General features: G+C 35.3%; 1 protein-coding gene across 13 annotated transcripts in view; it reads left to right on the top strand.

Moving 5' to 3' along the window:
- Positions 1 to 12,683, top strand: part of Kcnc2 (potassium voltage-gated channel subfamily C member 2) — a 193,841-nt gene that overhangs the window by 176,646 nt on the left and 4,512 nt on the right. For 7 of the 13 annotated variants that reach the window (XM_004650116.3, XM_045153667.1, XM_004650118.2 and 4 more), the window contains exons 3-4: positions 6,861 to 7,785; positions 9,775 to 9,939. In XM_004650116.3, the coding sequence (XP_004650173.1) occupies positions 6,861 to 7,785; positions 9,775 to 9,939 (1,090 nt within the window). Of the gene's footprint in view, positions 1 to 6,860; positions 7,786 to 8,182; positions 8,287 to 9,774; positions 9,940 to 12,683 lie in introns of all 13 variants that reach the window. The other 6 variants (XM_045153671.1, XM_045153670.1, XM_045153669.1 and 3 more) reach the window with 3 other exon arrangements.

Here is a 12,683-nt window from a genome sequence, read left to right as displayed (position 1 = left end):
ATGTCTTAGCATTACCTGAATTTGTAAGCTGTTCCAATGCTTTATTTGCTTACAATTACTTGTGTTGAAGCCCAATTATGCCAGGATAGATGAAAATACATAGAATAAGTCTATCTCTTATTATTTGAACTCTAGGAAGTTACATTTATGTGTCTTTTCACTCGTCTTCCAATTCATTTGATAACTTGAATACCTGTCATTACTTTGCAAACTTTAGTATGTATCTTAGTGAATCACTTAACAAACTTGTCAAATGCAGATACACTATCTGTACATAAGTGGGTCTCCTATCTCTTGGTGCAGAGAGGCAAAGAATTCAGATTTGCATGCTCTTTTTAGATATATTCTAATGAATGGAACTTCTCCTCCTTCACCTCTTCCAGAAATGCTGGTGAGTATTTATATTTGTTTCTATGCTCAAAATAATATGGATTACTTATATTACAACCATTGTGTGTGGGGAGTTAAGACTCTGTTGAACTTTTTCTGAAACAAAAAAATACAGCTGTTTTAATGAAGGTGAACATCAAGTTCTAGAAGATTATTTTGAAGCCATAATTATGGTTTGCTAAAATATTTATAATAACTTTTAACATTTGCATAGTGCTTTAAATTAAAGAGAAGCACTGTACTATACACCTCTATTTTCCTATTATATCAAAGTAGTCCAATAGCTTAAGCCAAATTAACTCTATAGGTCAACAAACCCAAAGTAGCACTACAAGTAATTAGGCTGCTCTAGAGTCACCTTATAGTGTCCTCTTAACAATTCTGGTTGATTTTAATTTCCTAAGAAAAGTTGGCTAATCTTTATAAAGGCAGAGTTTTCATCCTCAGTGGGAGCTTATAAATCACAGACTGCAACACAGGTCAATGTGGAAAACCTAGAGCTTTTGGTGTGTTACTACCAAGAATCAATTGAGAAAGAACAATTTAAAAGAAACAGTGGATGGAGGGATAGCATAGCATTTAAGGCTCTTGACTGCAAAGCCAAAGGACTTGGATACGATTCCGTAGGACCCATGTAAACCATATGTACAAGCTGGCACATGCGTCTGAGTATATCTGCAAAGGCTGAAGGCCCTGGCATGCCTATCCTCTCTCTTTCTGTCTCTCTCTCTCTCAAATAAATAAAAAAAATTAAACTTTATTTTAAAATAAGATGGGATAGAGTGATGGCTTAGCAGTTAAGGCACTTACCTGTGAAGCCTCAGGACCCGTGTTCAACTCTCCAGATTCCACATAAGCCAGACTTACAAAAGGTGAAGAAAGCACAAGGTTGCACATGTCCACTAGGTGTCACAAGTGTCTCTCTCTCTCTCTCTCTCTCTCTCTCTCTCTCTCTCTCTCTCACTTGTTCTCTAAAAATGAAAAAAAAAAAAAAAACAAAACAAAACAAAACAGTAAAACAAACCCAGGCAAGAGATGTAGCTCAGCTGATAGAGTAGTTGCCTAGGATGTAGGAGGCCAGGAGTTCATTCCTCAGCACTACAATATCTGGGTGTGGTAGTGCACATCTATAATCCTGACACTTTGTAGGTAGCTCAGGACTATCAAAAGCTCAAGGCCATTCTCACACACATAGTGAGTTCAAGATAAGCCTAGGCTATATCACCCTCTCCCCTCTCTGTGTGTGTAATGCATCTCTTATTCAAAAACAACAAAACAAAATTATTTTGTTAAAGCTTCCTACTACTATGATACTAGATATCTTCTATCAGATTGAGCTCTCCTCAACCCTCTAATTTCTGTCAGTAGACATTTTGCCAGAGGTTTTGTTGCAGTTAGCTTCATGTTGCTGGAAGAAAACACCCAACCCATAGCAGCTCATGGAAGAAAGGGGTTTCTGGCTTATAGGCTTGAGGGGAAGCTCCATGATGTCAGAGAAAGTGATGGCATGAGCAGAGGTTGGGCATCACCTCCTGGCCAACATCAGGTGGACAACAGCAGCAAGGGAGTGTACCAAACATGGGCAAGGGGAATCTGGCTATAATACCCATAAGCCCACCCCCAACCATTTATCACCTGCTGGAAACTCTAATTCCCAAATTGCCACCAGCTTGGGACCTAGCATTCAGAACACATAAGTTCATGGGGAACACATGAAGTAAACCACCACATTTTGCTTCTGGCCCTCATAAACTAATAACCATCCATGATGTTAAATACAATGTATTCAGTCCAACTTTAAAGTCCCCAGAGTTTTTATAAATCCCAATGATGTTCAAACATCCCCATAGTCCAAGGTCTTTTAACTGAACCATAATACCATAAACAAAGAAAGAAAGGAAGGAAGGAAGAAAGAGCAAAACCATGATGGCACAGAATAAATATTCAAACTGCAAAAGATGGCATTGGGCATAGCAAAGAAATATTTCAAGATTTCAAACAAACAGGGAAAACATCAAACTATGTAGCTCTAAATCTGATAACTTTATCTTGGGACAAATCTGTAAATCCAATAATTCTTACCAGTAACTAGTCTCTGGAGTTCCAATTCCAGCCCTCCAGCTAGGCTACTCACAGTCCTGGAAAACTTCATTGGGGCCAGCAGCTCTCCTTGGCAGTCATCTCATAGTCCTGGAAGCTCCATTGGGTCTCCACTGTAATCATCTCTATTGCTCCATTGGGCCTCCAAGCAGGTAATCCAACAAGCCTACTTCATACCGACTATGGCCATTTCCAAAAAGTAGAAAACTTTGTTGCAAATCCAATTTCCTGAGTTTGTTATACTCAATAGAACCAGGTGGGCTACCAACTTGTTAATCCAGGGGGAAAATAAAGCCAACTGTGAATAGCAGGACACTCCTTCAGCATTTAAGCCCCTTCAAAAGAGTCTGTACTCTTGCTGTTGTCCCAATGCAAATTAGCTGGCCCAAACTCAATGCTTGTAATCTCTCAAACAATTGTAGGTGATTGGGCAGCAGTTTCAGCCTGAAAATTTAATTTCTTTTTATTTCATATTATTCTACTCACACCAGACCATTTTTATGCAATGCAACCCTGCACAAGTTCTCAGAACATGGGCATCTCACACAAACTGTTTCTAACCCAGTGCAGGCAAAACTCTTTCTTACCCTTATAAGCCAAACCTCACAGCTCTTAGTTCTTACTGCATTGAGGTCTTTCAGCTCTGGCTAGAATGGTCCATGAAGGTGTATATACAGCACTTAAAGGCATCTCTTAGGCCAAAGTTTCAAATACTTGCACATTCCTTCTTCAAATCAGTCCCAAAAGGCCAAAAGTCACACAATCAGGTGTCTAGAACTTACAACCCCACTTCCTGGTACCAATTTTACAGTTGCAGTCAGTTTAGTGTTGTTATCATAAAACACCTAACCAAGAGCAGCTTGTTGGAGGAAAGGGTTTATATTGTCTTAAAGACTTGAGGGGAAGCTCCTTGATATGGCAGGGGAGAATGGTGTACTGAGCAGAGGGTGGGCATCACCTCCTGGCTGACATCAGGTGCACAACAGCAACAGGACAGTGTGCCAAGCACTGGCAAGGGAAAGCTGGCTATAACTCCCATAAGCCTGCTGCCAACAATATATTACCTGCAGTAGGCAGCAATTCCCAAATTGCTACCAGCTGGGGACCTAGTATTCAGAACAGATATGTTTTTGAGGGACACCTAAAATGAACTACCACAGGTTTCAATGACCCTTCAGTCTAAATACAGTCCACACTACAATTCTTTTTTTTTTTTTTTTTTTTTTGTTTTTGTTTTTCAAAGTAGGGTCTCACTCTAGTTCAGGCTGACCTAGAATTAACTATGTAGTCTCAGGATGGACTCTAACTCACAGTGATCCTCCCACCTCTGCCTCCAAAGTGCTGGGATTAAAGGTGTGTGCCACCACACCTGGCTTACACTATAATTCTTTTAAAGTAACTGATATTTTTTCCTTTGCTGAACTTATGACAATTATGTAACTTTTGCATGATTAATGAACTTTATGTCTGTATCCCTAGTACACAACTATTTCCTCAGAGACTAAGAACCTGCATTATTAAATGTTATAATATTAAAAGCCTAATTGAGGCCTGGCAATAGAAAGGTACCTAATGTTTTGCATAAATGGATGAGTAATAGAAAAATATTCAATTAGAAAAGCCCCAGTGTTTATATTGACAAATATTAATGTATACTATAAAATGGCTTTTGTTGTATGGATGTGGGCAGGCATGCTGGGACTCACTGAAAGAGGAAACACTGGGAAGTCCCACTTAATATGATGCGTAAACATAGGTGGTATTTGAGGCTGCAGAGCCAACTGAAAAAAATGACTGAAGATTGTTATTATTACATTATAAAACTATTCTGTAATTGTCTTATTATAGGTGGAATTTTCACCCTAAACTTAATTTCTATCCCAAAAGCTGGAAACTGAGGTAGGGAGCTGTAGCCAGTGTGTGTGTTAGGAGTGGGGGATAATAGCTATGCATTAATAAGATGGTAATAGGAAAAGATTTTAAGTGGAATTAGAAACAGGCATTATTTTCAAATCTATAGATAAAATGAGAGTGGCATTTAGAATTCACTTCTATATCAAGTATAATTAATTCTTTTTTAAAATTAAATTTATTTATTTGCTAGCAGAGAATGAAAGAGACAGAGAGAAGAAAGACAGACAGATAATGGGCACGCCAGGGCATATAGCCACTGCAAATGCACTTTAGATGCCCCCTTGTGAATCTGGCTTACATGAGTACTGGGGAAGCGGACCTGGGTCCTTTGCCTTCGCAGGCAAACACCTTAACCACTAAGCCATCTCTCCAGCCCATAATTGATTCTTCTTTAATGTGCATGAGAGAGTAGTGATATGATGTGCTACAACTAATTGACTAAAATAACTGTGAATACACGAAATGAAAAACATTTGTCTCTCAGTATTATGAAAAGCTAATGGTTAGATTACAACAAAATCAAGAGCATTTGGAAGATTTGCATGAGGAAATAAGCCACAGCTACAAAATGACAATTGTTCAATTCTACATGAATGATATACTAAGTCACAATACATAGAAATAATTCTGAAATTTTATTTAGTCCTTTTGTTTGGTGGATTATTAAGCCTCTCATATTTGTTGGATTGAAAGGGTAGGTAGATTGCTCAGTGGGTGAAGCAGCTGTAAGTATGAGAACCTGAGTTTGGATTCCCAGAACTCACGTAGATGCTGGAAAGAAGTCGCAGATCCCTGAATTCAGGAGGCAGAGATGAAGGATACCCCAGGCAAGCTGGCTAGCTACATTAATTGAATCCATGAGTTCTGGGTTCAAGAGAGAGACACTGTGGCTCAATAATTTAAGTGGAGGTTCTACAGACACTGGGAACACACATGTACTCACACAACTAAGAACATGCAGACACATACATATATATGCAAAAAATTAAAGTAAAAAGAAGTTTGAAATATAGCTTGGCCTCATTCAGTGGCATGCTAGAAGAATATCAGGACACAATTTTGAGTTTTGGATAGACCTCATTATTTCTAATTAAGAGCCTTGACTGGCAATTTCCTACTCTTGAAATTCAATTGTTTGTATATTAAAAGAACAGTTTTCTCATTGAGTAAATGTTAATTATGAGACCATTACTGTAAAATGCTAGAGAGCCATAGGCATTCTGAAATTTTCCAGCACCCAGGGCAGCAATACCATTCACTCAAACATCTATATGTCAAATATTAAAATCTTAAATGTTAGGAAATATGGCAGCAGAATGGGGAACAAGGATGAGGGAAAGGATGGTACCAACACATGATGGATCCATACTAAGAATGTCCATAATTAATTTTTTTAAAGTATGGCATCACAATCTAAGTTAAAGGCTGTCAATGTATTCATAGTATTAATTTGGTAATTTGGTAATGTAAGGTAATCAAATCTGGAGCCAAACTTGTCAGGTTAGTATCTTTAGTCTATGAATTTTATATCATATGGTTTAGGAAAATTAACTTAAATTCCCCTGAGCTGCAAAATGAGGGAGGAGTAGTGTTTTTATGTGGACTGACTTGAAGATTAATTATATAAAGTGGATTCAATAGTGACTGGCTCTACTCAAAATTCTATAAATGTGTACTCTTCTGCTGATTGCTCTGTATTAATATGTTCTTATATATTTATATTATTGACTGAGAACTAGATATTTAATTTTCAAAAATTTAACTTGATAATTCATTACTTTAAATTCTCTCTTTTTTTTTGTATAGCAAGGAAAGAATGTAGTATCTTATGTGTTCTTTAACTCAGTTTCTCTTTCTTTATCCTTATTGCCTTACTTTTCTTCCCTAGATTTGCTTTATGGGTCAAGTCTTCACCATGTACGGATATGTACTGCTAAGACTCTTATCATAGTCATACCTCAGGACACCCAGAACATTTGATTCATAAATAGAAACCCAAATTAAGTTTGAGTAGCTTCCAAATCTCCATTAGTATATGATACACTTCATATTCATAGATGCAAAATTCGATGTGATATATGAAGATTTCTAGGACTACAAACAATACTGGAAGCCACTGTCTAATTTCCTGTTCTTTTTCAGCTTGTTGCACTTTTCTCCTGGAGTAATACTTATGCTTCCTTTACTGGTTATATTTCCTTCATAAAAAAATAAAGAAAATTTTTTCCAAGCAAAATTTTGTCTTTATGTAAGCAGAACACAAAATTCTAAACACATTACATGCACATTCTGATTAATATTATGTACATATGCATCTCTCCTTTACAATGACAACCATCCAAGGTAAAATCTTATTTTTCTGTTTTATTGACAGAAATTAATGTTTGTAGATTTGGATCAAAGTCTGGTATAATTCAGATCACTGTGTGTTTTCTTTTTTTTTTTTTCTTTTGCAGTTTATTGCTTTTGCCTCTTTATTCTTCATCTTGGTTTCAATCACTACCTTTTGCCTGGAGACACATGAAGCTTTCAATATTGTTAAAAACAAGACAGAGCCAGTGATCAACGGCTCGAGCATTCTACAGTATGAGATCGAGACGGACCCCGCCTTGACCTATGTGGAAGGAGTGTGTGTGGTATGGTTCACTTTTGAGTTTTTAGTCCGCATCGTCTTTTCACCCAATAAACTCGAGTTCATCAAAAATCTTTTGAATATCATTGACTTTGTGGCCATCCTACCTTTCTACTTAGAAGTGGGGCTCAGTGGGTTGTCATCCAAGGCTGCAAAAGATGTCCTTGGCTTCCTCAGGGTGGTGAGGTTTGTGAGGATCCTGAGAATCTTCAAGCTCACCCGTCACTTCGTGGGTCTGAGGGTGCTGGGACACACTCTTCGAGCTAGCACGAATGAATTTTTGCTGCTGATCATCTTCCTGGCTCTTGGAGTTTTGATATTTGCTACGATGATCTATTACGCGGAGAGAGTAGGGGCTCAGCCTAACGACCCTTCAGCCAGTGAGCACACGCAGTTCAAGAACATTCCCATTGGGTTCTGGTGGGCTGTCGTGACCATGACGACCTTAGGTTACGGGGATATGTACCCCCAGACGTGGTCAGGCATGCTTGTGGGAGCCCTTTGTGCCCTGGCTGGAGTGCTGACCATAGCCATGCCCGTGCCTGTCATTGTCAACAATTTTGGGATGTACTATTCCTTGGCAATGGCAAAGCAGAAGCTTCCAAGGAAAAGGAAGAAGCATATTCCTCCCGCCCCTCAGGCGGGCTCACCGACATTTTGCAAGACAGAATTAAACACCACCTGCAATAGCACACAGAGTGACACATGTCTGGGCAAAGAAAACCGACTAATGGATCATAACAGATCAGGTAAGGCACAATTCCAAATGCATGCCATTAACCACTTTATAGACCAGTATGTCCCATAGTTAGAAAGTAGCTTTTTATCCTTTCTGAAAATGTTCATGAGTTTCCAGTTATATCTCTTAAAATACAATAAATTTATGCTGGGCATGTAGAGAACTAGCCTGTAGTATTTCTAAACATGCCCCAATAGAAATGCACAGAACTGGTCTATAGAGTTTTCTTGCTTTGGTGAGAATGACCTTTGCTGATGGTGCCAATATTTTCTTTTGCTTGTTTGTTGCTTCTGTGCAAATGTTTCTTTGTTTCTCTGCATGGTGTGATGGTATATTGGCCATCTCCCATTCTTCATTTTCCAAATGTTGACCACCATATCATTTGGCTTGGTGTGTGTTTGTCTCAGTTTTTCCCCTGCCACACAGTGCTATGCATCTGGACCTAATTCCTGAGAGGCAGTCATTTAAGGAGAATGGATGCTTGCACACAAAAGGCCTGGACACCACCGAGGTTATATGGAAAATATACCTTTCAGTAACAAAGCTCATTTTAAATAATATTCTGGAGAATTCACTTAATTTTCATTGTTTTTACTTTGGGAGAGTATCTAGAACTAATACCTCTGGTAATGCAAAATTCCATATACTAACCAACCCACCAATGTTCAGAACATAGATAATTTGCTCTGGAAAGCCAATGACAAAATTGAATCTCTTTCTGGATTTCATTTTTTGTTTCAAGATATAGTTGGCCCTGTTCTTTCCTAGAACTTTCTAGAATGTTAGCTACTTTATGGCTAGAAATGAGCTTAATCCCTGCTCTCATTTATGGCTAAAGTAATCTAGAGTTGATTGACTTCAACTTGATAATCATTTTGTCATTATTGTCAACAATATCATTGATAGTCTATCTCAAGAGATACAGTTTTTTTAGATTAAAAGTTTCAGTAACTTCTATACTACAACAAAAATTTAAGATATAACTATTCTTTATATTTTAGATAGATTTTATCTTTTGCTGGTAGGAAAATGATTTCTCATCACATTCCATGCATCATTTGAAAATAAGGTTCCTCCTTAGCTTCTAAATGTTTTTATGAAGCAAACAGAGAAAAAAAATATGGCCCGAACTGCACCGCTGTTTACAATTTCTTATTCCTAGTTCTTATACTCATTGGTAGTTCCTCTGAAAATTCTGCCAATACATACCTGAAAACTATGAAGAATGTCTTTCCAAAAGGAGATATTTAGCTTATTTTTGCCATACTCACTACACTGTTTTCAGAATTGCTATGCAGATAGATCCCTTAAGAAGGGCATGAAACACGAGCCCTCTCAGCCTTGGTAAACATTGTAATGTCAAGCTAGTTGGCTGGCAGGATATGAGAGTCTTTGGCAAGCATACAGAAGTAAACAATTATTTCAAGGGCATTGGGGAAGAAGCTCATATTCCACTGTATGCTAGAAATCATTTTGAGTCTCAGAAGTGGCAGTGTTCTTGTGCCTCAGGATAATATTTACTAAGATTTGTGGGGAAAATTATTTTAAGAAAAAAATAATGTAAGCATGCCTTTTAAAGAACTGCAAAACCAAATACTTCCTTGAGAGAGTTTCCTTTAAAAAGCGCTACTTTTAAGAATTCCCACTCATAGTGACTGAATAGTATTACCAAAGTTTATGGTAAATTGTGCACTAGTTTATTAACCAATTCATTTTCAATTTACTCTACCTGCAAGAAAGCCAAGTATTCATTAAATACATTCTAAAAAATTAAAATTTCCAAAGGAACATTTCTCTCCTTTTCAATACATTTTCATTTTATTCCATGTAATTTTGTGTGTGTGTGTGTTGAGTGATAAAAATTCTTTTTCTTACTGTGATGTGACTATTTCTTTTTGTATACTAAATGATTGGACTATGGGCATTTCATGTAAACTCTTTGTACTGTCTCATTCCCTCATTCATCACTGTCTGTCAATGGGCATGGTGCTGTGACCAGTGTTATCAGGTGACGACAGTACAGGAAGTGAGCCACCATTATCACCCCCAGAAAGACTTCCCATCAGACGCTCTAGTACCAGAGACAAAAACAGAAGAGGGGAAACATGTTTCCTATTGACGACAGGTGATTACACGTGCGCTTCTGATGGAGGGATCAGGAAAGGTAGGCATGCATTTATTCATATGTAACAGGTGACTTAGCCATTAAGTAAAAGTGATGTGAAATGCTCAGTCATTGTTTCCTAAGAAATACTGCATGTAGCACTATTATCTCCATTGTGTCTCTCATAAGCATTTTACAATACCTTTCATAAGAGTGCACTTGATTGTCATATCTAAAGGACATTCATCCTTTCTTCATCCCCTTTTTTTTTCATTTTTGGTCTGCCATTTGTCCATTGGCAGAATTGTAACAGAATAAGTAAATATTTAATCAGCCATTCAATTATTGTATCATAATGTACTCAGTAGCCTTTTAAAGTTATCTTTTTATTACAACAAATAAAACTCACTAATTGGCTCTATGAATACATTTGGAAGTAAGTTATGCAGTAAGTATAAGACATTTTCTTTTTCAAAAGAAAGTACTAAACACACTCTAAATCTCCTGTTCAACTGGCCAGTTTATGCTAGTGGTTTATATGAGTTTCTCAAGGGGCAAGGTCCTCTGACATATGCATCTTCAGTCACTTGAAAAAACACTATGTGTTTGAAATATACAAATAGAGTTTTTCCAAATAAAAAATAATTTCAAGTTCACTAGTATTTTTCAATAGACATTACACAGTATCTGACATGTTAAAGATAATAAATGTTTGTTGAATTAATAACATAGTTGAGCAGCTGTCTGTATTAAAGAAAATATGAGGAGACATAATGATTTTAAACATAATTGGCTTAATTTGAACACAAAACCACTCCAAAACTTTCATATTAATGCAATTGTATTCCAAAGGTATTGCTTTTATTTTCTGTGCATTAAAGTTTTTCTATTCAATTCCACACCATTTTGCACTTAAAATATGTGCTTTGTGATGTGCCTGTCTTTGAACTATTTCATTATTCATATGAAACTATTCTTTTGATCATTTTATGTTGTCCTTCTCTGATTCCATGTCTTTGTGGCTCTGAACATAAGACAAATGAGCCTCCTTTTCTGTTGTTGAGTGACATTTCAAATACTTCATTTCTTCCATTGTCTACATCTGTTCTTTAAACATAAATGGGTTTTAGTTTTCTGAATTGGTTTTATTGTTTATTATTTTACATTTACAACTTTTTAGTGAATATGTATTTTATGATGATAGTAAAATTTTATAGCATTTGAGGAAAACTATTAGCTAATGATATTTGAAAATATCTTACATTGAGCATACTTTTGTTTCTTACATGTAATAAAATATGTAATGTACATGTATACTTAAATATACATATATATATTTATATTTAAATGCAGTTAAATTTACATGTATTTTGTACATCATCCATTAAATAATTATATCTACCCCTTTATCAAAGTAAAATATTTAAAGGCTTTGCTAGAAGTTTTCTTCCATGTTAGATGTAGATAAGAAAAGCTTTGAAAATTATAAGGTACTATGTAAAAATAAATTTTTGTTTAAAATTGAAAAAACTCATGAGCAAAGCAATTAATAAGTTATTTAATTTGTATGGAAAAGATACAGGAACTTTTATTTTATCCAACACAATTTTTATTTTGCAATGAGGAGATTGTTAAAAACTGACAAACTTACATGAGCTATTTATGTTTTGTCATGTTTTACCATATCAACTCTTTTCATTCTTGCTTATGTCTTCTGTAGATATGTATTTTTTTCTACCAGATGTGATAACATTTACTTATAAGGTTAGATATTTTAGTTTGTTGTTTTGTTGTACATACCACAAACTCAGTCCATTTCTTTTCTTCTTTCCTTTTATATAGGTTTTATGTTTCTTGAATACTACCTAAACATTCACTTTCTATAGGGTCTATTCATCCATTTTTCAAGTTAATCTACTAATTTTCCTTTAGAATCCTAAAAATTCTTCCTATATAACTTTAAAAAATTACTTGATTTCCATTGCACTTGTTTACATATAAACATGAATATAGCTGGACATACTTAAAACGCAACCTTCCAATATTTAGAATGAGTTCTGTTTTAATTCATGTAGTACTTTTAAAGAAAGTATAGTGTATAAATCAAAAGAAACTGACCATGGTACTTGCACTTTGGGACTGAATAAAATACAAATTATATTTACATGTTAGTTCAAAATTGTTTATCATAATGAATATTTATATTTTATATTCTACCTTCATGTATATTTTCAGCACATCAGTAAAGGTTTGATTAAGTAAAAAAATGTCGCCAGAAAAAAATATTTAGAATAAAGTAACGGTATACAAATAACATTAAATTTTACTAATTAAATATTTTTTTTGACAAAATTTAAAATGTAGCCATTTGAAATGGACATTGATATGGTAAATATTAATTAGAAGTGCTTATAAACATAATAAAACTTATTTATATTAAAAACTATGATTTAAATGAATAAGTAACAGTGTGTCAATCAAGATTTATATAATTTACTGGTATGATCAATATGAAATTATTTAGCAGATCATTATATGTGTGTAGTTCCATACAGAGCTGGGAGATTTTAAGTCCAAACATAATTTTTTTATAATGATAGTTTTTACTAATTTTTCTTCAATCATGTTTTTAATTAACATTCATCAATGTTTGCAAATTAGTTTACATTTATACTTCATATAATAAACTTCTGCATTTAAGGAAGGATTTTTTTCTCAAGTTCCTGAAAGTATATTTTCAGTTACTTCATAAAGTATAGTAATAAGTAATTGACCAGGTTCATGAAATATATATGTATTTCCTC

The sequence above is a fragment of the Jaculus jaculus genome, chromosome 6, assembly GCF_020740685.1.
Source record: "Jaculus jaculus isolate mJacJac1 chromosome 6, mJacJac1.mat.Y.cur, whole genome shotgun sequence".
NCBI classification, from domain to species: Eukaryota; Metazoa; Chordata; class Mammalia; order Rodentia; family Dipodidae; genus Jaculus; species Jaculus jaculus.
Note: the sequence above shows the minus strand (reverse complement) of the source record. Positions and strands in the feature narration are given on the sequence as shown.